Source organism: Acinonyx jubatus, chromosome C1 (genome assembly GCF_027475565.1).
Source record: "Acinonyx jubatus isolate Ajub_Pintada_27869175 chromosome C1, VMU_Ajub_asm_v1.0, whole genome shotgun sequence".
Lineage (NCBI taxonomy): Eukaryota > Metazoa > Chordata > Mammalia > Carnivora > Felidae > Acinonyx > Acinonyx jubatus.
In genome coordinates this window covers 90786764-90813192 of record NC_069381.1, presented here as the reverse complement: position 1 = coordinate 90813192, position 26429 = coordinate 90786764, and the positions used below count along the sequence as shown (strand labels likewise).

At 40.5% G+C, this 26429-nt stretch overlaps 1 protein-coding gene and 1 long non-coding RNA gene across 5 annotated transcripts in view; both read left to right on the top strand.

Annotated features, from left to right (window-relative positions):
* Positions 1-6596, top strand: part of LOC106974253 (calcium-binding mitochondrial carrier protein SCaMC-1) — a 60247-nt gene extending 53651 nt beyond the window's left edge. The window contains exons 9-10 of the mRNA XM_015071440.3: positions 1510-1660; positions 4515-6596. Of these exons, the coding sequence (XP_014926926.2) occupies positions 1510-1660; positions 4515-4699 (336 nt within the window). The 3' untranslated portion in view covers positions 4700-6596. The remainder of the gene's footprint in view (positions 1-1509; positions 1661-4514) is intronic.
* A 2292-nt stretch (positions 6597-8888) lies between these two features.
* The window catches only part of LOC106974249 (uncharacterized), a 165123-nt gene continuing 147582 nt past the window's right edge, over positions 8889-26429 (top strand). Inside the window, exons 1-2 of one of the 4 annotated variants that reach the window (XR_008295113.1) lie at positions 8889-13322; positions 19404-19570. This is a non-coding gene — a long non-coding RNA (uncharacterized LOC106974249). The remainder of the gene's footprint in view (positions 13323-19403; positions 19571-26429) is intronic. The other 3 variants (XR_008295111.1, XR_008295115.1, XR_008295114.1) reach the window with 3 other exon arrangements.

Sequence of the window (26429 nt, the reverse complement as noted above, 5' to 3'; positions counted from 1 at the left end):
TGACAGGTATAAAGTGATATCTCATTATGGTTTTGATTTGTATTTCCCTGATGATTAGTGATGTTGAGCATCTTTTCATATATCTGTTGCCTTTACCCATTTTTAATTTTTTTAATTGTTGTTGTGGAGTTATAGGAGTTCTTTATATATTTTGGGTGTTAATCCTTATCAGTTGTGTGGTTTGCAAATATATTCTCCCATTCCGTAGATTGCCTTTTCACCTGCTGATTGTTTCCTTTGCTGCACAGAAGATTTTAAATTGGTGAAATTCATTTATCTATTTTTGCTTTTGTTGCCCGTGCTTTTGATATCATGTCCAAGAAATCATTGCTGAATTCAGTATCCTGAAACATTTAACCTGTGTTTTCTCCTAGAAGTTTTATAGTATTAGGTCTTATGTTTGGGTCTTTAATCCATTTTGAGTTAACTTTTGTACATGGTGTAAAGTAAAGGTCCAACTTTATTTTTTGCATGTGGATATTCAGTTTTTCCCACACCATTTGTTAAAGAGACTGTTCTTTCTCCAGTGTGTAGTCTTGGCATCCTTGTTGATGATCATTTGGCCATATATTCAACAATTTATTTCTGGGCTCTCTGTTTTTGTTCCATTGATCTATATATCTGTCTTTACGGCAGTACCACACCATCTGACTACTGTTGCTTTGTAGTATTTATTCAAATAAGGGAGTATGAGGGCTCCAAGTTTATTCTTTTTTTCTAAGGTTATTTTGGCCGTTGGGGTCTCTTGAGATTCCATATGAATTTTAGGGTAGTTTTCTCTTTTTCTTCAAAAAATATCTTTGGGATTTGAGTAGGGATTGCATTGAATCCTTAGATTGCTTTAAGTAGTGTATTACTATGCTTGTGCTACCATAACAATAATTTTCCCACATATGTGCATAGATTCTTATACTTAAAATATTGTATATTTAAAAAGTAGGTTAGCATATGTGTTTTATACAGTTACTCTCAATCATCACCTTCTAATGGAATTACAAGGATATATGATGACAGGGAAAAAGGCATGGCCAGGGGATCAGTACACTTGATTCTGCACTCTTGTTAAAAATAACTCCACTGAGACTCATTTTCCTCATTCTAAAATTGGAAGAATAGCTCCACATAAGGGAAAGGACTAAATGAAATAACATGTATGTAAAGTACACAATTAGATGCAGTTAGTAGAATTACATTGTTTTTATTAATACCATTGGAAATGTGCTTGAGGTCCTACATTTGGAGTGCTGTTGATCTTAACATTTGTTCAGAAGAAAAGGAGCAACCTGTGCAAAGCTCATGTGTTCTGAATCCCCAGTGGCTACCACACCTGTGTGCGGAGCTGCTGCCTCTTCTAGTGACTGCCACTGATGGGAATGTGTTACCTGATCTCACAGATGTGCGGCCTGTCTCTCATAAGGATGAGGGTGTCTGTGAAAATGTTCATGTTGAGCGAAAGCAGTTGTAATGTTAGTTGTTCACTGTTTTTCTTCTCTTCTGTTTCTCTGGAAGCTCTTGAAGTCCTACTGGCTGGATAATTATGCCAAAGACTCTGTAAACCCTGGAGTCATCGTGTTGCTGGGATGTGGCATCGTATCTAGTACTTGCGGTCAGTTGGCCAGCTACCCCTTGGCTTTGGTGAAAACACGCATGCAGGCCCAAGGTGAGGTTTTTTTAAATGTTTTTATTTATTTATTTTGAGAGAGTGCATGCATGCATGCGTACGTGTGCATGAGTAGGGAAAGGACAGAGGGAGAGGAAGAGAGAGAATCCCAAGCAGGCTTCACGCTCAGCACAGAGCCTGATGTGGGGCTCAATCCCACTGCCGTGAGATCGTGACCTGAGCTGAAATCAACAGTCAGACGCTTAACTGACTGAGCCACCCAGGTGCCCCTCAAGGTGAGTTTTTGATGGATGAATGATGCTGATAAAAGTACTCTATCAGCAACATGCTTTTGGAGCTTCAGGTTCTTCTGAGGTAGCAGAATATGCTTTTCAGATAGTATTTCACAAGCTTTATTTATTTATTTTTTTCATTACTGCCTCCCTAGGGAACCCTTTCATAAATTATTTTCCTAATCACTCCCTCTTCATGAAATTTTAATATCACAAATACACTGCACATGTACTCTGTGTATATCTGCATTTTATGGGTAAACAGTGAGATTTGGTTTTGCCCATATTGAGAATGCATGTTTTAAGAGTATATAAGCTTAAGTATCTAGACGGATTTGGGTTCAGACCTCTTTGGATTTTCCTCTTTGCCCCAAACCTCTTTGGATTTTCCTTTACTCATCTGTAAATGGGAATGATAACTGTGCATTGTTGTGAGAATTGGCAACAATATATGTAAAGCACCTGGCCTTTGGCAAATTGTTGGTAAATGGTGGCTGGAATTGTTTGCTCTTATTGGACCCTACAACTTTTGAACTGTGGGATCCCTCCTCATTGTGACCCTGTCCTCTCCCTTGGCTTTGATTATACTGTGTCCCCTGGCTTTTCTACCATCTTATTGATTATTCTCTATTCTTAAAAGATTTGCTGGCTTTTATTGCTATTTAAAGTATGTAGCCTGTGCCTTTCTTTCCTTTTTTTGCTCTTTGCTGGCCAGTCTCACTCATCTACTATCATTTCTTTAAACAGTACCTCCTGGGTATCTACAGCTCTATTCCCAGTCTCTCCTCCAAGTACCAACCACCCCACTGCCCCCAACCAAGTGGTCACTCGTTAAGTAACCAATACTTTCAGAGCCATTGTCAGGTGCTGGACACTCTGCCAGATGCTAGGGTTAGAGCAGTCCACAAGTCAGATGTGGTCCCTGCCATTGTGGAGTGGAAAAGACACACATGCGGCAAGTAAACAAACTTGTTAAATCACCTCCCCTTTGTCAGGGGAGTACAGAGCAAGGGGCTCTAACCTTACTTGGGAGCCAGAGGACATTGTCATTTAAGTTCAACCTGGAAAAACAGGTGGAAGTTAGCTGGTCAAAGGTGGGGTGAGGTGGAAAAGAAAGAGCCTTACAGCCCGAGGAAAAGCATATGTGAAGGCCGTGAGGCAGGAGAAAATGGGGTCCATTTGAGGAGCTGAAAGAAAATCATATGCCTGGAGAGAGAAATGGAAAGTAGTAACTAAATATTTCATTTGTATTCTCTCATTTAACCATCACAACCGTCTTTGGGATTGATACTAGTATTATCTGTATTTTACAGGTGAATAACTGGGGCAAAAAGAGATAAAGTAACTTCCATAAGGTTATACATTGGTAAATAGTGGAGCTAGACTTCAAACCCAGCCAGTCTGATTGAAACCTTCATCTGGCAAGTCCCCCTCTCCCATCTGCCAACTCCAATCCAGTCCTCTCGTGGCTGATAGACCTATGTTTCTTTTTTTAAAGATTTTATTTTTAAGTAATCGCTACACTCAAAACGGGGCTCAGACTCAAACCCCAGACTCAGGAGTCACACGCTCCTCCAACTGAGCTGGCCAGGCACCCAGATCTGTCATTTTTAATGTCAAGGTCTGTTCACTTGATTCCTGTTCAGAAATCTTTGTGACTCTTCAGTGTCCTCAGAATAAATTCCCAAGTTCTTAGTGGGAATTTCAAAGCCTTTAGTAATCTGGCCCCACTTTATTTTTTCTCCTCATTTCCCCACCCCTGCCTCACTCACCTCCAGCGCTGGATACCCTCTGTGTAATAACCACATCAGCAGTCCCCATGCCCCCATGTGCCCTCACTTTTCTTTGTGGTGTCAGCAGCATGGGCTTTCTCTTCCTCCCTTTCTTGACTCTTGAGGCCATTTTCAAGGCCCAGGAACCCTACATTTTCTTAAGCTCCTCAAAGTGTTCCCATGCTCCCCTTAATTCCAAGGACTGATCTACTCTCTTTTCAGTGCTTGGTTAATGAGGAGGGCTGGCCATGGCAGTGTGGGGTAGTAGAAAGTGTGTGAACTTTGGAGTCAGAAAGACTGTCTACTCTTAGCTCCCCGTCACTTGCTGGCTAAGTATATTAGGCCAAGTTTCTCCATCTTCCTAAACCTCCAATTCCTCATTTATAAAATAGGTATGATACTTACCTTGCAGGATTGGTATATAAAGTGATAAAGCCATTATCTAACCCATAGCAATATACTGAACTAATAACTGTTGTTACCATTGTTACCGTAATTACGGAACTCACTATTAGGTGCCATGCAAGGAGATTTATATATAAAGGGATACTTTATATATTCTAGAATATCATTCAGAGTCACAAATACAACATATTTGAATATTAAATTAGCCTTCTTTCTTTCTTTCTTTCTTTCTTTCTTTCTTTCTTTCTTTCTTTCTTTCTTCCTTCCTTCCTTCCTTCCTTCCTTCCTTCCTTCCTTCCTTCCTTCCCTCCCTCCCTCCCTCCCTCCCTCCTTCCCTCCTTTCTTTCTTCCTTCCTTTCTTTCTTTCTTTCTTTCTTTCTTTCTTTCTTTCTTTCTTTCTTTCTTTCTTTCTTTCTTTCTTTTTTTTTTTTCTTCTTTTCCTAGCCATGTTAGAAGGAACCAAACAAATGAACATGGTTGGCCTCTTTCGACGAATAATTTCCAAAGAAGGAATACCAGGACTTTACAGAGGCATCACCCCAAACTTCATGAAGGTGCTCCCTGCTGTGGGCATCAGTTATGTGGTTTATGAAAATATGAAGCAAACTTTAAGAGTAACCCAGAAATGACATGTTGAAATTTTTGCTTTAGGGTGATTATTGAAATTTTCATCAGTCCTCTGGAGTGACTTTTACCACCTAGAATTACAGGTCTATGGCAAAAGAAACCATATATTTGTCACAAAAAGGAAGAGCATATCAATGATTACTTCAAATATTTGGGCTCAATTTTATATATACAGAAATGTTAAAAAATCATAGTTTTGATAAGCTCATACAATTTTGAAAAGGCCACAAAATTGTATTTTATCTTTTCATATTAGTGCCTTTCGACAAAGCTATGCCCTGAGTCCTAAATCTGAAAAATGTATTGCTTGAATTAAATTTGTTTTGTGTGGTAATTATAAATCACTAATCTTTATCTTGGTTGGTTCAAGTTTATGCCAGTTCCTTAATACTTAAATGTCTTTTTCTAAAAAACAAAATGATCAGAAAACCTTGAAATTTAAGTTGTTTAATGTATTTTGAATGTCTTTATAGACTTCTTAAAATTTCCTTGTAGAACCATTAATAGAAAATCATTGCATGAAAACATACCTTACAGCAGCCAAGTAAGTATAGGGCTTATATCACTGTGTTTCTTTAAGCTGAATGAGAATGAACTGAAGTGGCAGAATTCCAGGGCATGCAAATAACTCTAGTCCATTTACATTTTTTGTATAAGGAGAAATGATGAAACAGTATTTACTTCAATGTGCCCCTTTCCCTTTTCCTTGCACTGTTATTTGGTTCCTGGAGTGACACACTGATTGCCAGTATATTGCTGTTAAATTATCAATGCAAGGCAACTTATTTGAAAGATTCTATTTATTCTGTCATTGCTTTGAAAAGCACCAGGAAGCAAAACCTTTTACCTATATCAGCATCTGCAGAACAGCTGTCTTATCTTTGTCCTCCTTTGTTTCCTACTTGAATCAGATTCTCTTTTAATCAGGAAGGCTTCTAAGGAGCATTCTTGGTAATCGAACATTTCTTAATTATGTCAAGTAGGTTGATCATGGGTGAATGACATCTTCATTTCCCCCTCAGTGTTGAATTTGTCTGAACCTGCAATTCTCAACTTGGGCAGTGCAAACCTGGGAGAATAGTGCATTTTAATAGTAGTGTATATTAATATTATATGTTAGGTACCTGTGTTTAAATGAAAGGCTCAATTTATAAACATATTCATTCATATTCTCCCTTGTGCCAAGTTTTAGGAACACATTATGATGTAGAAAATTTGTAAGATTGATGGCATATTTTTATTTTACTAAAGGCATTTTTGTAGGCAATCATCTTTTTTTACTTGTGTGATTAAGACTTAGACAAATATTTATTAGTTGAAGTTATTCTGTAGCTTTTTAATGTAGTTTGATTTCTAGAGATTTCGGTTATCAATTGCCAACATTTTTTTGTGAAAATCTAGTGACATAATAGGCATTTATTTGAACCTACCTCTTATATTTTTTGAACAAAAGAGAAATGTTGGAGCTGTGTTTGTGAAACATATTCTAAAATATAGCTTTTAATACATTAGTTATGCCTGATAAATGTCTTGGTATTTTTATAATACCCATGATAAGCATGGAACTCTATCTTCAGGGTTGTTTGTACTTTGGAGTAATTCGTAAATGACAATATTAAGGTACATGATTAGCTTTTTCTTTTTTTACTCATAAGAATTATGGGATGAATAACTAAAATTTTAAGCTACTGAAAAATAGTTATTGTTCATTATGAATTTAAATTGTTTGCTATTTAACATTGTAAGGTATGAATGTGGTTTATCTGTACATCATGTATCTTTTGAAAAAATGATCTTGTGTCTTTTGAAAAGAGCCCAGAGTTGAAGATGTTTATTTCTGGTATTATTGCATATGTACTTTGCATTTCTATTAAAAAATATATATGTTTGTTTTAAAAATGATTTGTTTCCTCATTTTTAAAAAATAGGCAAAAAAGAAAAAAAATGGCTGTGTTACACAGCTTCTATCACTGGCAGCAGTTTGACTAATACTTTTCACATCTGACTCCATATAGTCTGCAAATATTTTCCTGAACAGCCACAGCAATTGTTGTTAATGTCATACATTTTGGCATAAGATGTTTTTCATGATGTCCAAATCCCACATTTATTAGTTAGGGTTACACCCCTAGGGGTTCATGGTGTCAAGGAGAATTCAAAATCATGGGATGACTTTTTTTTTTTTTTTTTTGTGAGAGAGAGAGAGGGAGAGAGCAGGGTAAGGGCAGAGAGAGAAGGAGAGGGAGAATCCCAAGCAGGCTCTGCACTGTCAGCACAGAGCCAGATGCAGGGGCTCAAACTTGTAGGAACTCGATCTCATGAAACATGAGATCATGACCTGAGCCAAATCAAGAGTCAGACGCTCAACTGACTAAGCTACCCAGGTGCCCCCAAAATCATAGGACTTCTTGACACATCTTGGTGGAGTATCAGTTTGTCTTCAAGCTGTGGGAAGCAAAGCTAAGTAAGTTTAGTGGTGATTAAAACACTTTTTTACAGTGCAGATTACAATTAAATACAAAATTTGATTTAAAAAATAAAATAATAAAACATAAGACTGCAAAGACATTCCTGTGCTCCAACTCAGATGCCACTCAGACTCCAAGAATAAACATATGAACCCTCCTCTGTTTTCAGGAACCCTTAGTTAGAAAAATGCTGCTTCATTTACTTCTCAACCTTGTATCCACATCAAGAGAAGCTTCATGTAAACAGGGATCATATTTTATGCTATTTTATACTTTGAGCTTTATATCAGGACACATGTATAAAAGTATGTCCTGGTTTACTTCTCTCCAGATAGGAATTTTACTTGCCCTTTTGTTCTTATGGAATTTTCTTTTCTCTTCTTTTCTTTTCTCTTTTCTCTTTTTCTTTCTTTCTTTCTTTCTTTCTTTCTTTCTTTCTTCCTTCCTTCCTTCCTTCCTTCCTTCCTTCCTTCCTTCCTTCCTTCCTTTCTTTCTTTCTTTCTTTTCTTTCTTTCGATGTGCACCACAGGAGTATTGATATTTGTGGGGAGGAGCAAGCAGCAACCCTCCTCTCCTGCTTTGCTGTGTTCCCTTGTTGGGATTAGCGTGGGGTGGACTGAACTCCTTTAGACTGCTCTCTGGGAGAGCATGCCCTGCCACGTTCTCCCTCCAGTGCAGCCCAGAGCTGTGCTGAAGTCCAAGCTGCCCCAGCCTGGACCCACCGCTGCCTTCTGGCCACAGTGAGATTGAAGATGCCTATTCACAGCCCTCTGGCTGGTGGGAATGTTGTTTTTCTTGTGTGTGTGTGTGTGTGTGTGTGTGTGTGTGTGTGTGTGTGTGTGTGTTGTTTTTGTTTTTGTTTTTTTTTTACCAGATGTGCATGTTCCCTGGTTGTCACTGACCCATGGCCATGAACTCAGATGCTCAGCCACAGCCACTGCAGCATGGTTTTCTGTGAAAGAAGGACCTCAAGCCTGGGCCACTTGGGCATCTTATTCCATAAGAACTTATGTGTCATTTTTAATTTCAGTATTTATTAAACACTACTTTGTGCCAGTCACTTTCAGCGGCTGAGGACACAGCATTGAACAGAAGACACAGCACCTTTCCTCATGGAGATCACCTGGAAGGAAGAGACAGACAAGAAATTCACAGAGTAAAATAAGTAATATGTCTGATGGTGTAAGCACAGAAGGCAGTGCTGGGGTTGGGGCCGTAATTTGAGATAGAGAAGGCCTGGCCCAGAAGGTGCTTTTTGAGTAGGGACACAAAGGAGGTCTGGGAATGGGTCATACCAATATCGGGGGAGGGCATTCCAAGCAGAGGGAATGCAGATACAGGCCGCAGGTGCAGTGGAGCCGAGTGAGCAAGGGGGAGGGGAGGGTGTAAGCCATGCAGCCAAGGGGCTACCGTGGGAGGCATATCAACAGTGCGTTTGTCTAGTTCTCAGTCTCTAGGACTCCAGGACAAGATTCAAATGTCTCCCCTCTGGGGGTGGGACTTTCATTATTGGAACCTTGTTGGAAAATGCCAGCCATTTCTGGTAATCTTCATGTCCATCTGTACAGTTGTCCCTAAAGTAGTCCAACACATGGACCCCTTCCCAGGCAGCATGTCTATTGGCTGCTGTATGCCTGTCCCTCTCCAGAGAGAATTTTAATTTTTAAAAAATGTTTATTTTTGAGAGAGAAAGAGAGAGAGTGCGAGTGGGGGAGGGGCAGAGAGAGAGGGGGGACGGGAGACAGAGGATCCGAAGTGGGCTCTGAGCTGTCAGCACAGAGCTGGATGCGGGGCTTGAACTCATGAACCATGAGGTCATGACCTGAGCCAAAATCGGTCGCTCAACTGGCTGAGCCACCCAGGTGCCCTGAGAAATTTAATTTTTTAAAAAAGAAATTAGAGATCCTAAAAATTTTCTAGATATTTCCCGGAGAATTACAGAGAACTTCAATTTCAGCAAACTAGCACGGCTATAGCTCTTTTCATGTTCTTCTCTGACCACCTTGTATCTGCCCAGGATTTGTTTATCATTTATACAAGTTGTTCAATATTGGAAACAATCCTTTTATTTACTTTTTGTTAGTTGATATTGTCCTGCTTTGAATTCACTTCCACAAAATCAAGATAATAGTAACAAAAAAGTGATTTGTGTTTTGTTACTCCTGGAAAAGGTGCTGGTCTTGCCAGGGATTTTAAAACATTATAAAGTACTCTTTCAAAAACTTAAACTTACCACCACCCTCAGCATTCGCTCATCAGTCATGTTTTCCAAGAGTTTATACTTGTCTCTATATATACCAGTTGTACAACACAGTCAAGACCATGGGCTCAAGATGAATTAGCCCAAATCCAAGCACCTATAATCAGTCTGGGCTGTAGGTATGCATCAGTCAGCCCCCACAGGAGGTCCTCACATGAATCTTTTTTTTTTTTTTTAATTTTTACTTTTAGAAAGAGTGTGTAAGTGGGAGAGAGGGGCAGAAGGAGAGAGAGAGAATCCTAAGCAGCCTCCACACTCAGTGTGAAGCCAAAATCAAGAGTCAGACACTCAATTGACTAAGTCACCCAGGTACCCCTCCCTATAAGAATCTTACTGCACCAACTGGCTTGTGCAAAAAATATGGTATTTCCTAATTTTCTTTATATCAGCTTAAATCCATTTGAAATCTCTGATACCACTCAGTGTTGTGCCAGCGACCCGGGGTCTTAGCCTCACTGGACGCAGGTCATGATCCAGCATCCGTGCCATGCTTGGCAAGGGCATAGCTGGGAACCTGTGGGGCATCTGTACCTGGGGTCTGGCCTTTCCATTCTGAAGGGGTGAGGTGTCCAATATAAATCTCTTTTAACCCTAGGACCTTCAACCTTTGTCTCCTTCCCAGACTCTGGGTTTGCCTCTTTATCTCTTTGCTCTTAAAAGTATTCCTCTCCTCTTCCCCCTGGGACCCCTGGCATCCTCTCTCCAGGTAACTTAGATGTTTGCAAAAGACAGAACAGACCTTGATCAAAGTGACTTCTATTTTCCACTTTTAAAAATCACTCAGAGAAGGAAATACTAAAGGCTTGGCTCCTTGTCTGAAGTGAATTGAAAGGGAACATATAGGGGAATAAACACAAATTAGTATTTCATTAAGTTATCCTGCTATAGGCTCTCAAATTCCTCCTGCTCCTTGGCAGTCTCTCTCAGGGGTAAGTCTTACTGTGCCATGGAGCAGGGGGCTCTCTCTATGCAGGGAAACACCACATTGTTCCACTTACTGAATCTCTGAATCTCCAAAACTTTATTAGTACATGGCAAAGTAGCTTTATAGCCAGACAGCTCAATAAACAGTGTCTAAAAGGAAAAGTCAGCAATATCATTGAGAGTCGACACTTTTCAAAGGTGTGGGAGGAGAAAGGAAATAGAGGGAAAAATTAGTTGTAATATGGAAAAGAGTAACTTGGAGTCTAGAACTGTTTCTGAATCTTTTGTTTTGGATGATATAGGGAATACATAAATGATACAGTGCAAGTGTAGGTAGTATTAATAAGTTCAGGTGCTTGAGACTTTTTATGGTAGAGGAATCTGGAAGAAACCTAAAGGTGAGGAAGAATTTTTAACTTTCTTTCATGTTTATTTTTGAGAGAGAGAGAGCATGAGTGGTGGAGGGGCAGAGAGAGAGGGAGACAGAGAATCCTAAGCAGGCTCTGTGCTCTCAGCACAAAGCCCGATGTGGGGCACGAACCCACAAACTCATGAACCAAGAGATGATGACCTGAGCTGAAGTGGGACCTTCAAGCAACTGAGCCACCACCCAGGCACCCCAAGGAAGAATTTTTGAAGTCTATCCACTTGTGATCTTTGTTCTTCTGATTTTGTTTCCTTCCCACTTTGTTATTTGCTGAGATGTTCCTCCTGGTGAGATACGAAAAAATTTTCCATAAGGTAATAAAACTATGTTAAGGAGAGGAAAGAGTCAGACAATAGAAGAATTTTGCTATAGTTAAAAAAATTTTTTTTAATGTTTTTATTTATTTTTGAAGGTGAGAGAGAGACAGAGCATGGGCGGGGGAGGAGCAGAGAGGGAAACAGAATCAGAAGCAGGCTCCAGGCTGTAAGCTGTCAGCACAGAGCCCAATGCGGGCAAACTGTGAGATCATGACCTGAGCTGAAGCTGAACGCTCAACCGACTGAGCCACCCAGGCGCCCCTGCTATAGTTTTAAATTTTTGATTTTTTATGTGTGTTTTCTATGACTAGTAAAAATATGTGACTATTATTTTAGGGAATTTTGACCAGAGATTATGGGAGACTTTCCTCTCTATGCCAAGCCTTGATAGTTCACTTATTATTTATATAAGGCATGAGCAAAAAGATTCAGAACATCAAGAGACCTACATTGGTCAAGAGGGTCATTCAGCAAAGTTCTTCCTATTTTTTTTTTCATGGTACTATTAACTGATAATCAGATGGTAATTTCTGGTGAGGTATTTCCATCCCCTTTTCAGATTCTGCACAGTGGAGGTCTCCTTGGTCAGGAGGGCTGGGCAGAGGGAGCATGGGAATTGGCCTCAGTGCAGCTCTGTGGACATGGCCTTAAGGTAAGCAGTGAACTGACATCCTGATTTATAACTGATAATTTCTCATGATGTTATTCAATTATAGATTTGCCTGTTTGGGGCACCAAGGACCATAAATATGGTTCTCTATTTTAATACAGGCATTGCAAGTGTCAAGTATGCATAATTTCTGACAGAGAGAGAGGGAAAGGGAGAGGGGGAGGTGATTTATGACTTTTGCAGCTCATTTCATCTCTTCCCTTGTTGATCGTGTATAAATTATCTCTTTGGAAACAAATGCTTTGGGAACACTAATACAATCAAGCTCAACTATTCCTAGATGGATGGTTACATGATAAATGGCCAAAAGCCTCATCCCAAAGGTAGTATTTTCCAAGGGTTTCTTGCCATAGTCTACCCTTTGTTTTACTGACTGTGAACAGAGGAGTTACAAAACTCTGTAGATTCTATCATCCAATGCAAAGTGAAATAGGAAGGCTATTTTTTGCCTGTTGTAGCAATAGCACTGGACCAGTAAAATAATAACACCTGGCCCACAACCATAAGGCTTTGAAGGTGCTGGTCATGAGAACTTTCCCCATAGCAGCCTAGTGACCACCATTTAAAAAGCATGAACTGTTAAAACCCAATTTTTAATTTACTTTTCAACACCATAGTCTATATCACATTAGTTTTTCACATAGTCACAGATAAGACTGCTATATTTGAGTTGATCCAGCTTATGATGATATACAAATTGAGGTAGGGCCAAGTTTGTCTCAGTCTGTTGGGTCTAAAGTTTATACTCCTCATGCAGATAATTTTTTTTAAAAAAATTTAATGTTTATTTAGTTTTGAGAGAGAGAGAGAGAGAGAGAGAGAGAGAGAGAGTTTGCGGGAAGGGCAGAGAGAGAGAGGGAGACACAGAATCTGAAGCAGGTTCCAGGCTCTGAGCTGTCAGCACAGAGCCTGATGCATGGCTGGAACATACCAACCATGAGATCATGACCTGAGCCAGAGTTGGATGCTTAACCAACTGAGCCACCTAGGCGCCTCTCCAGGCACATACATTTTAATCAAAATGCCATATGCTTCTTCTGAGAGGTGTCTTTTTTTTCCCAGGCAATAGAATGGAGCATCTAATTGGAAGATGGGGATGTCTCGGCATCCTTGTGGACTGCAGCCCTCATAGGGACGCTGACAGCTGTGGTTGGGTAAACTGAATGCATGTACGTAATTGCCAAGCTAGTGTTAGGATGCCCTGTCCAGGCTTCCTTCACCGTTCAGCATCACCCACTGCACCACATATTTCCGTTTAGAGGAAAGATCGGTATTTTTATTGAACCTCCAGTACTTCCAAAGTGAGCCAGTAATTATGTAAATCACGCCAATAACATGTAGAAGATATGCAAAGTGAGTCTCCCCTTACCTATCTGTGGTTTCGCTCTCAGCAGTTTCAGCTGCGCCGGCAGCGGTGGTCCGGAAGCAGCTGATCTTTTTTTCTGACGAATCGTAACGTCAATAGTAGTCTAACTCGCTGAAGTCTCAATAACTGCGTCATTCACTTCACTCTATCTCGTCGCGCAGGCATTTTATCCTCTCACATCATCACAGGAAGGGTGAGTACAGTACAATGAGTTCCTGTGATAAGAGAGACCGTGTTCACATAACTGTTGTTAGTGTATGTTATTATAATTGTCCTATTTTATTAGCTATTGTCGTTAATCTCTTACTGTGCCTAATTTATAAGTTAAACTTTATCACATGTTCCTATGTATAGATAGGGAAAAAAACCCCCAAAACAGTATATATAGGGTTCCGTACTATCCCGGCATTCACTGGAGGTCTTGCAACATATCCTCCTTGGGATAAGGGAGAACTATAATGCAGATTAACGAGGACATTATAAATTTAATATAATTGCTTGGAAGAACAAAAGTGAGCTAATATTGATAGGGATCACCTTTAGACATTGTAATTTTTTTAAAAAGCTTATTTTGAGAGCGTGTGCGCGCGAGCACAAACACACATGCGCAAGTGAGGGAAGGGCAGAAAGAATCCCAAGCAGGAGCGCGGAGCCCACCGCAGGGCTCCAACTCACAAACTGTGAGATCGTGACCAGAGGAGTCAAAATCAAGAATTAGGTGCTTAACAGACTGAGCCATTCAGGTGCCTCTAGCCATTGTAACTTCTTAAGCAGATCTTAAACACAGTTGAGTCTTCGTAAGTAGTGTTTTTTACACAGCCCTAATTGGCATGTAATTGAAATACAATAAACTGCACGTATTTGAAGTGTATAATATGATGAGTTTAAATAGATCCCTATAAGCACAGTCAAGATGATGAACATAACCATCAGCCTTCAGAGTTTCCTACTCCACCAGGAAACCACTGATCTTTCTTGCTATCACTATAGATTAACTTGGATTTTATAATTTGACGAAATGTCTGGCTTCTTTGACTCTGTTTCTTCTGTGTTTCAAGTACCAACAGTCCATTCCTTTCTCTTGCTGAGTAGTGTTCTGTTGTAGGGCTACTCTACAGTTTGTTTATGGACACTGAACTATTGATGAATGTTAGAATTTTTTCCAGCTATTTTTTCCAGCTATTACAAATAAAGCTGCTATGAACATTCATGTACAAGCTTTATGTGGACATATATGTTTTTATTTCTTTTGGGTAAATACCTAGGAGTGGCATGGCTGGATCATATGGTAGTACACACTTAACTTTTTAATAAATTGCCAGACTATTTCCCAAAGTGGTCGTATATTTATTATTTTATATTCCCATCACTGAGAGTCCTATTTACTCTACATTCTTGCCTTGTGGCCTGTCTTTTAACATTTGAACCATTCTAATATGAGAAGTGCCATCTCCTTGTGCTTTTAATTTATATTTCCCTAATGACTAATGATGATTTTCATATGTGCTTTTTTTTTTTTGCCATTAGTTTTTTTGCCACTGTGTTTATGGGTGTATACCTAAGTCAAAACTTAAAAAAAAAAAATTCACTTTTCTGAAGTAGTTTTTCAGGTCTTTTGACCATTTGGGGGGAATTGTTTGCTTATTAGTGAATAGTGAGAGGTTTTTTTTTTTTTTGATATATCCTGTGTAAAAGTCCTTTATAAGATATATAAGGTTGCAAGTATTTTCTTCTAGTCAGTGCTTGTCTTTTCATTTTCATAGCTGTGTCTTTGACGAACAGTTTTTAATTTTAATCCAGTTCAGTGTATCAATTTGCTCAGTTTTAAACTTTGATGAAATTTAATTAAGTTTTTCTTTGTGAATTATAGTATTATACCTAAGAAACCTTTGCTTAAATGAAGGTCACAAGAATTTCCTACTGTATTTTCTTTGAGAAGCTGTGTAAAGACCTTACATATAGGTCTATGATATGTTTCAAGTTAATTTTTCTATATGGTACAAGGTGTGAATTGAAGCTCATGTTTTTGCATACATTTATTCAATTGTTCTTGGCTCATTTGTTGAAAGAACTATTTTTTCTTTACCGAATAGCCGTTGTACCTTTGTTGAAAATTATTTGTCCTTAGATATGCGCTTTTATTGTTGGACTCTGTTCTGTTGATCTGTTTGTGTATTTTAAGTCAGTGAGACACTGTCTTTATCACTGTGGCTTTGTAAGTCTTGAAATCAAGTACTATAAATCATCCAACTTTGTTCTTTTTTTTTCTTCTTTTTCAAGGTTGTTTTGGCTATTTTAGGTTCTTTGCATTTCTATATGAATTTTGGAATTAGTTTGTCAGTGTCTACAATAAAGCCTGTGGGAAATCTGATTTGGTATTACATTGAACCTATGGATTAATTTGGGGGAGAAATGACATTTTTTGACACATGAAGAATGTATACCTTTCCATATATTAATTTTTAAAATTTCCCACAGTAGTGTTTTGTAGTTTCATAGCAATATGTACAAAGCTAACAAAAACCCATAACTTTGAAAAATGCAAGTTGCAGAAGGTTTCTGATATGTCACCTTTTATATAAAGTTAAAAAAACTCCCACCACAATCAGTTACCAAGATAGTCTTTGAAATTGTTTAAAATACAGTTTTAAGTGGTACCTGATGGCTCAATTGGTTGAATGTCAGATTCTTGGTTTCAGCTCAGGTCATGATCTCACAGTTCATGGGATTGAGTCCTGCACTGGGTCCATGCTTGGGATTCTGTCCCTCCCTTTCTCTGCCCCTCCCCCACTCTCTCTCACAAAATAAATAAATAAACTAAAAAATAAAATGAAAATAAAGTACAGTTTTAAGAAAAGCAAGATTCAGATTAGTGAGTACTGCTGAGTGGGAGGGGATTATGATTTAGAGGGCATTCTGGATAGTCAATAATACTGTGGTATCTTAGGCTAAGTAATGGAAACAGTCATCGTATTTTATATATACATTTTTTTCATATAGAATATTTCACTGAAATATTTAAGAATCAAATCCATAGGACTGGAAATAGCTGTATAATTTCTAATCTCCCCAAAGAAAAGAACAGAAAATGAGAATTTAACCAGCCTAACAAAATTGAGCAAAGGGGATGTGAAAGAAACAATGAGAACATATTATGTACAGATGGTGCATATACATGTATTTCTAAAGTTTGTACATGCATAGATAAGAATCTCTAGTGAAAAACTCAGAGCTGTGTGGCATGTGCATAAGAACTTTCTTATTTATTTATTTAATGTTTATATTTGAGAGAGAGAGAAAATATAATGTTTATATTTGAGAGGGGGAGAGAGAGAGGGAGACACAGAATCCCAAGCAGGCTTCTGGCTCTGAGCTGTCAGCACAGAGCCTGACCTGGAGATCAAACTCGCAAGCTGTGACCTGTGTTGAAGTCAGATGCTTAACTGACTGAGCCACCCAGGCTCCCCAGAACTTTCACTTTTATTTATTTATTTATTATTTTAAACTTTTTTTTTTTAATGTGTATTTATTTTTGAGAGAGAGACACAGAGTGCGAGCGGGGGAGGGGCAGAGAGAGAAGGAGACGCAGAATCTGAAGCAGGCTCCAGGCTCCCAGCTGTCAGTACAGAGCCCGATGAGGGGCTCAAACCCAGGAGCCATGAGATCATGACCTGAGCCAAAGTCGGATGCTCAACCGACTGAGCCACCCATTCTGTCCTCTTAACTGTCTAGTCCTGGATGTGTCTGCTCCCAGATCCATTCCTTGTCTTCCCCCTGCCGTGCTCTGTATCATGGGGCCAAACTCCTCCAAACTTGTTTCCCAGGCTCCTGGGTCTGCTGCCCCCAGCTGGAGCTGGCCAGTGGCAGTAGGTTGGAGGGCAGAGGAAGGGAGAAGGGAAGATATTTTTCCCCTGTCTCCACTTTCCCCCACTGCCCAGCACAGTAAATGACAAAAGACACACATATCTACACCACAGTTGCAAAATTCAGAACACCAAGGATGAAAAGAAAAGATCTTAAAAGCTTCTGAGGTAGAAGGGGAAACACAGATCATCTGCAAAGGAATAAGAATCAAAATATATCAGATTTTGCAACTGTATCTTTAGAAAGTAGGAAAGTTATTTTTAATTTAGAGTTAAAAGCATTAATTTGCTAAGCTAAAGATAAGAAAAATACACGTCCAAAGTGAAAGGAAATTTACTTCCCACACAGTTTTTTTTAGGATATAGTCAAGCAAAATGAGGGAGTAAATATATCAAGAAAAAAGAGGGAATGGGATACAGGCAACAGTGGCTTCAACCTGGGAAAGCAGTGTCAGAAGGTCTCAGGATAACAACGGGTACAGAGAAGGACTCCACAATGGAGCAGTAAGATGGAGGGCATACATAGAAACTCTACAGAGAAAGAGGGGCTCAAAAGAATACCAATCCCTGATTGGCACAAGAGGGTAGGGGAAAATGTCAAATAAAGGCAAAAAGGGCAAGAACATTAAAAGGTGGTTAGAAACTTCAGGAAGCATTTAAAAGCTCAGATACAAAAGAAATGTAATGAGGGGCGCTGGGTGGCTCAGTCGGTTAAGCGGCTGACTTCGGCTCAGGTCATGATCTCGCAGTCCGTGGGTTCAAGCCCCGCGTCGGGCTCTGTGCTGACAGCTCAGAGCCTGGAGCCTGTTTCAGATTCTGTGTCTCCCTCTCTCTGACCCCCCCCCGTTCATGCTCTGTCTTTCTCTATGAACGTTAGCTCCGCAGTGAAAAATATTATGGAATCACATCAGTGTGTTTTTTAGAATCAAACTATAGGCTGAGCATCTGGGACTTAAAACATAGCTATAGAATAAGGTAAATGAGAAATCAAATATAATCAGAAGCAGAGCTGTAGGAAAGAGGAGGAAGAGCTGAAGGGAAGTATGGGGGCCCTAAAGTCTTCATCTTAGAGGATAAGATGCTGGCTATTGTGGATGGAACCCCACAGGAAGCTGTTAGCATATCCTGAAAGTGATGGAGGTTTCCAAGGAAGGACTTAAAATGATGAATCGGGAAGATGGGAAGGGGAGATGGCGGTGTGTGTTAGTGGCTTGCTCTTCTAGGTGAGATGGCCTTAAGTGAGTGCCAACAGTGCCTTGCCCAGATACCTGACCCTGACCATGGCTGCATACAGCAGCTCTGTGTCCAATGAGGCAGCTTCTGCATGTCTTTGCTTTGGAGTTTCTCCTGCAGCTGAAGCTCACTCAGCTGCCCATGTGACAAAAGCAGCCCTAAACTGGCAATCCCAGGCTCTGTTTTTCACTGGCTCCTATTTCTGCACAGGGGTCTGGCTCTAGGTGCTTGCAGTAGCAGCTGGTTTGATGCCATTCCCTTTCCTGGCTTCCTTTCCTGTGTCATCTCACTTCCCCATCCTGCCAAGGAATCCTTAACCTCATGGTCTGCTTCCAAAAGAACCCAAACCAGAGCAGTCCACCACCAATAGATCCAGATGAGCAGCAAACGCATTTTATTTAGAGATTATGGAGGAACATAGCAAAAGAAGCATCTAACAGACCTATAAGTAATTACTTCTAGGGAACAGGACTAGAGTAGGAGTGAGTAGAACAGGGGACTGATGCACTCAAATAGATACCTGTACATATGCTATTTTAGTTTCAATTTAAAATAATCATTTGAAACTTAGAGCAAACTAGAATACTGTGACAAATGGAATCAAAAGAAGAGAGCACTAACATATCTTCATGGCCTGACTTGGGGTACACCTCCCAATCCCTTAACTTTACTTGCACATGTCAATCATTTTTGAGTTGCAGCCATAAACTGGGATAAATTATTGCACAGGTATGAACAGCTGAAAAATATTCTCTGTACAGAAAATTCATAAGTACAACTTTAATCATTATAATGGGGGATAGGTATACTTCCCACCTGTGTTTTCACAGTGTAGGAAAAGACACACAAAATACATTGGTAACCACTGGAAATGAGATTTGTTAAGTAGAAATGGGATTTGTTAAGTAGAATAGTACTTTACGTGGTACTACTTTATGAAGAGGCACTTTGTATATGAAGAGGTGTTATTGTGTACTTTCGTTTATAGGAAGGTATGGTTTGTGTCTTGGGTTTGAATATTGTTTGTAGTTGGTAGTGGGTGGTTTCTTGATAGTGCATCATGTCCCAAGGGGAAGCTGTGGCCCAGGTGTCCATGTATAGAAGCCGTTCTTGATGGCCTTGAGGCCCTGGCACAAAACTATTGCAAATAACCAGCCTTGGCCTCTGTCTTCCACTAGGTGGCAGACGTCTCCCAGTTCTGCCGACAGCAGGTGCCAGGCGAGGGACACAGAGCCTCTTTGGGCCGCTTTCTCCCTTTGCTTCCATCTGGAAAATCACTGGGCTGCTTCTGGCCAGATTTAGATTTCCAGTGCAAGCCATCATTACCTTGGTTAGAGAAGTGAAGGTAAGGTCGGTCTGTTAGCATTCCAGGACAGAAGGTGACAAAGATCCTTTATATGTAGCACTGGAGAGAAAGGCTTGTTCTAATTTTTTTAGACAGTTTTTCAAAAATAGAAAAAAATTTCATGTTTTACAAGTAAAATTACAAATGATTGAAAAAAAAAAAACACCACACACAAGTATTACTGGTCCTACACGGGGTTATAGCTAAATGTTCAGATATGAGCATTGTGACCATAGAAGATATTTTGAGACATTTGTTTTCACAGTGTGATGAATATTTTTTCATTCACTTAAAATAATTTGAGAGGTGTACTCATAATTCCAGCATGAAGTGCAAGTGTGGTAAAATAACTGTAAAAATAAAATAAAACAAACAAGCAAAATGCACCACAAAATTGAATTTGCTCTATTCTCTTTTAGGGATTTTTTTTTAATTTTAAAAATTAATTTACACCAAGTTAGCTAGCATATAGTGCTATAATGATTTCAGGAGCAAATTCCAGTGATTCATCCCCTATGTATAACACCCAGTGCTCATCCCAACAAGTGTCCTCCCTAATGCCCCTTACCATTTAACCCATCCCCCCACCCGCAACCCCTCCAGCAACCCTCAGTGATTCTCTCTATTTGAGTCTCTTGTTTTGTCCCCCTCCCTGTTTTTATTTTAGTTTTGCTTCCTTTCCCTTATCTTCATCTGTTTTGTGTATTAAATTCCACATATGAGTGAAGTCATATGATATTTATCTTTCTCTGACTAATTTTGCTTAGCATAATACCCTCTAGTTCCATCCATGTAATTGCAAATGGCAAGATTTCATTCTTTAAAAAAAATTTTTTTTTAATGTTTATTTTTGAGAGAGACAGACAGAATATGAGTGGGTTAGGGGCAGAGAGAGAGAGGGAGACACAGAATCCAAAGTAGGCTCCAGGCTCCGAGCTGTCAGCACAGAGCCCAACTCTGGGCTCGAACTCACAAGGTGTGAGATCATGACCTGAGCTGAAGTTGGACGCTCAACCGACTGAACCACCCAGGTGCCCCAAGATTTCATTCTTTTTGATTGCCAAGTAATATTCCATTGTGTATATAAACCACATCTTCTTTATCCATTCACCTGTCAGTGGCTTTTTCCATACTTTGGCTATTGTCAATAATGCTGCTATGAACATTGGGGTGCATGTACCCCTTAGAAACAGCACACCTGTAAGGGATTTTTTTTTTACAAGAAGTTGTTTTCATTGATTTGTGTAGTACTCTGGTTGACATGTTTTGAAAGAAATACAGTTTCGATTTCACATTGAGGTATATTTTCTCTGGTGTATAAGCATCAGAGGAAGAATTTAATAAGAAGATAAGGCAACTCAACCTGAATTTTTGGGTTAATCTGGAGTAGTCATTAATTCTAGTAAACAGGTGGAAGTATTTACAAATTTCGATCAGAGAAAAGTAGAAATTAGGATGGGGAAGAGAACTGTTAGATTCTGATGTGATGTGGGCCCCTCTCCTCTTACAGGGTCTACCAGATGTTTACCTGCTCCCCACACCCCCTTCATAGGAACTGAGAAGAGGCGCCAGGCCCTGGCCTCCTTTTCCTCTTCCTTTCTCCTCCCTCCCACCCACCAGTCCTCTGGTGTTCTTTAGTGATCCTTCTTTACTTCCCAATTATCTCTTTCCCTTGTTTGTTAACTTAGTAATAAAAAAACTGCAGACAGTTTACCAGTGAGAAGCCGAAGCCTGCAGGCCTTTGCAGGAAAAGTGAATGAAAATTGAAGAGGAAAATCAAGGTGATGAACCTGACCTCATTAAATTGTTAAACTCCTTCAACCCTGCCTAAAACTGAGATGAGCTTTTCAGCTCATTTCCCTCCAAATTCAAAGAAAAATGTCTGTGCCTGAAGAGAAAACACAGAGGATCCAGAGCTAAGATCTGGTGATATTCTGGCCAGTTTTTTAGCCAGGGTAAGATTTTCTCACCCAGTGATCCCTATTTTAAAATGAATAAAAAAGATTGTTATAAAAATGAGAAAGAAAAGAATATAAAAGGGAAGATTGGGATTATAAGGCTTGTTCAAGAGAATAGAAAATGCTATAGCTTCCCAGTTTTAATTCTTATTGTTTATTTAGATTTGGGGGATTTTTTTTTAATTTTTTTTTTTTTTTTTTACATTTATTTTTGAGAAACAGAGTGAGACAAAGCGTGAACGGGGGAGGGGCAGAGAGAGTAGGAGACACAGAATCTGAAGCAGGCTCCAGGCTCTGAGCAAGCAGTCAGCACAGAGCCTGATGCGGGGCTCAAACCCACGAACTGTGAGATCATGACCCGAGCCGAAGTCGGAAGCTCAACCGACTGAGCCACCCAGGTGCCCTGGGATATTTTTTTTTTTTTTTAGTGTACAATGCTGATTCTAAAATCTACTTGATAAGCACTGATAAATACTAATGATTTTCACCAGGTCTCTTTTTGTTAAGCCCTGACACAGTGGCTAGAAAGTTTACCAGCACATTAGAACCACCTGGGTGGGGGTCTGGCGTGGCTTTTAAAAATCCCAGGCCACACCCCAGACTATTTAAATAAGAATCTCAGGTGGAGGGTTGAGACAGGGACACCAGAATTTTTTAAAGGTGCTGCCACCCCAGATGATTCCAGTGTGTAGCCAAGGCTGAGAACCATTGCAAACTGGTTGCCTCCTGACCACTGCGTATAAATGACATTGTGAATGGTTGAGATAAAAGGATATAAAGAAGACAGGCTCAGGGCGTCTGGGTGGGCTTAATGTCTGACTTCAGCTCAGGTCAAGATCTCAGGGCTTGTGAGTTCTAGCCCCACGTAGGGGTCTGTGCTGACAGCTTGGAGCCTGCTTTCAGGCTCTGTGTCTCTCCTTCTCTCTCTGCTTCCTCCCCTGCTTGTGTTCTGTCTCTCAAAAATAAATAAACACTAAAAAAAGAAAAAAGACAGACTCTCCAGTGCCGTCCTACAGAGAGGAGACTGGAAGGGAGTCAACAGGATTTGCTGACAGATACGGTAGAAGTTTAACAGAAATTGTTGAGTCAAGTTTTTGACCCAAGAGAGATAGAATGATGAAGCTGCCTTTTATTGACATGGGCAGACTGCACGAATCCCCCCAAAAGGCGGGGCTGATTGGCGGGGGTCGGGGGAGAACTGGGTTTGGAACATATGAAATTTGAGATGCCCAAGAGGTAGCCTAGGCAAAAATCCAAGAAGGCAGTTCTGGAATCCAGGCTAGACGCACACATCTGGGAGTCTTCAGCATCGAGATGGTATTTAAGGCCTGGAGATCTGATGGTTACCTAAGCAGTAAGTGTAGACAAGGGAGAGGAATTAAGGGCTGAAGACCAGGGCCTGGCACACCCTGTAGGAGGTCAGAGGGATGAGGAGGGAGCAGGTGGGGTGATGAGAAGGAGCAGTGGCGAGGTAGGAGGACAGCCGGAACGTGGAGAGGCCATGTTAGGTAAGGTGAGGACTGAGAGTGGACCCTTGGCTTTCACTCCATGGAGGTTGCCAGAGGAAGGAGAGGAAGAGAAGTGTATGACAGGAGAGAAAATTTGCTGTAGTGCACCGGATTTTTTCCAGCAGTGTTTAACATCAGATAGCTTGATTGGACTAGGGTTCAACAGGCAGGGGTGTGAAAGCACAGACAGGAAGGGAAGGTGGGAGTCCCAGAGAGAGAGTTTTGCACATTAGGACCTTGGAATCAAAGTAGCACAACGGAGGGGAGACTGTTGCATTGAGGAGGGTGTGGGTTGATGGTCCATGGGTCCTAAAAGATCTGAAGAGCACAGGTTGGGGGAATGATCACAGATCACCTGGGAGGAGAGCAGTTGGGCCAGACTGAGATTTTGAGACAGAGAAACAGTGTGGGGTGAGGGCAGTTTCTGGTGACCTAGTTACCTAGTCTTTAATGAATGAAAGTGAGTAACTAGGAAGTGGGGAAAAAAATGTTGATGACAGAAGGAAGATGATGAGGGACAGAATTTAAGATGCATGAGGATGATGGGTAGAAATAGGAACGCGAGCAGCGTTGAAGCCTGCCAATCTCCCTCCCTGTCAGGTGAGGGCTCTTGGGAGCTTGTGTTCCCAGGGGTGCTATGGCCAGAGGCAGAAGAGCACTGCTTGCTGGCTGTCACAGAGGGGAGCAAGAAGGCAGATCTGAGAAATTCCATCCTGGAGGGAAGTCCAAACTGAATCACAGTCCACGTTAGGGGCCACGTACAAACCCCAAATGTCAGGGTGTGGAGGAACCTGGAAACTGAGTGGGAGAGACAGTGGTATGGGCAAGGAGGGAGGGGGCCTGGGAGTTTCCTGGAGACAGAGCAATGACCTGCTTTTTTGTGCTGGGACTCTTCAAATCAACCCCAATGAAGTCTAGCGTGGGTGGGCGTGGTTCATTTACAAGGGCAGGAATGGAATCAGCGGAAGGCATGGTTTTCAAAGAGTAGTAATTACTACACAATAACAAAATTAGAAAGAATGAAAGGAAATTAAACGCTGTAAAATACAGAGGCCGTGCCTTTTGAATCAAGAATAGCCACTTAAGCTGTTTGGTTATGTAATATTTCATTCATTAGGCATTGAATTACCTCTGGCTGTATGTACCATTTCTGTGAAGTTAATTTTGATTCCATTATGAAAGAATTAATCAAATCCAGTGAAAGAACAACTGTCCTCATTGCTATCTACAGGAGGAGGGGTGTGAGCCAAAAGTCTTTTTGTGGTTTTAATATTTTTGATTTCAACTTAATAAAGAAGAGGAGCCTGAGGGATCAGAAAAGAGGTCAGGTTTTGCTTTTTCCACTTAAAGTACATAAATAGAACAAAGAAGAAGTTGTGAGATGTGGACAACTGTAAATACATAAAATCAGCCTGGAACATACTAGATATTGATGGGAAGCACCAGCACCAAGCATTCACGGTCCCACTGAGAACAGAGTAATTATCTCAGCAATTTTTGTTGATGTGTGCTAACAACATGCCAGAGACTTTGCCAGGCATTAGGCATATATAAAAAATAAATAAGAGGTACTGGGGTGCCTGGGTGGCTCATTCGGTTAAACGTCCCAACTTCAGCTCGGGTCATGATCTCATGATTTGTGAGTTCAAGCCCCGAGTCGGGCCCTGTGCTGACAGCTCAGAGCCTGGAGCCAGTTTTGGATTCTATGTCTCCCTCTCTCTCTGCCCCTCCCTTGCTCATGCTCTATCTCTCTCTCTCTCAAAAATGAATAAACTTACAAAAAATTTTTTTAATTAGAAAAAAATTAAAAATTAAAAATAAATAAATAATAGGTCCTTTTTGTTCTCACAGTTCACCATCTATTGGAAAGGCTGATACACACAAAAAAAACCCAATTTCTGTATAAAGTGGGAAGTACAAGAATCTAAACTGTAATTTAAAATTTATCTTTGAGACAAATGACTAGATGTCAGTCGTGGAACTAGTATGGTGTAGAGGATAGAATGCTGGATTGAGAATAGGGAACCTGGCTTCCCGCCCCGGCTCTGCTACTGACCTGCTGAGTGAGACTTGCCAAGCTATTGCTCTGCTTGAAGTCTTCGTTTCACCTCTCAAGCGAGTTAAGTTCCTGTGCAGTGGTCTCTTTCAGCCTGAAAACTCTATGATTCAAGGTGTTATAAATTTGGTAATATAAACATATCTTTTCCTAAAATAGTTGGCCTCGAGTATAACTTAGATGTTTTGTTTTTGGAGGGTTTGCTTTATACTAACTTTAAGAATAAACGTGTATTGTTTAAGAGGAGATGTGAGAAAGAACTCTGTAGACTTATGAGGTAAAACGGCTACATTTCTATTTATTAATAATCATGCTAATTTTCTTGACCCAGAGACCTCACGTGTTCTCTCTCTCTCTCTCTCTCTCTCTCTCTCTCTGGATATATTACCCTGGAGTATGAAATCTTAGCAGAAGGGGGACCAAAATTAAATTAGCCCCTTATCTAAAGATTTAGATGCCCTGGCATAAACCTCTCAAGGATAATAAACTAACCATTTCCCTATGGATGGTGAAATTCTGGTTTGCATAATTATTTCCTCATGATTTAATTGAAAATATGAAAGATGAAGCACACAGATACCAGGGACTCTAATACAGGATAACACATTTCCATCTTTTGTCTCTATAGCCCTCACAGCCTGTAAGGTTTAAATGCAAATAGAAATGCCCAGGAAAGATGGGGCTGAACTGAGGCATGGAGGTGGTCCATGCTGTGGTGTATGTAAGCTTAGGAGACTCTAGGAGTCTATGGAGGGCAGAGGCCAACAGCTGTCTTTTCCCTCTTCTGATGTATTCCTAATCCTGCCTGTAAGCACCCCTCCACAGGACTTGGGAGTGCCACTCAAGCATTCACACCCTCAGACCTGGCAGCACAGGAACTGGGTGGCTTTCTGAATAGACCCACTGAACAGCTCTCTCCTGCAGCCTGAACTCTGTATTTCAGAGACACAACCTGCTAGAAACCTGACAGCCATCCTGAGCTCCTCTCTTTTCTCCTCCCTCATGTCCAAGAGGGTTTTTGCCACCTAGATAGTCTTTCTTCTGGGTCCCCTTTGTGCTTACTATTCTCACTGATGTAACTCTGGCAAGAGCCTCTCCTGCTTCCCAGCCATGCCCTCTCCATATCCACCCTCCACAGTGCTGCTAGATTCTTCAACATGGCATTCAAGGCTCTTCCTTTTTTGGCTTCTGATACCCCCAGAGTCTCACCTCTCACTCTTACTACCTTCATGCCTAGATTCCAGCAACACTGGTGGTTCCCTGTTTCATCTATTTCTACATGCCTCCTGCTTGCCTGTACTGCCCCTGTCCTGACATTTTAGCACATAATAGGTGCT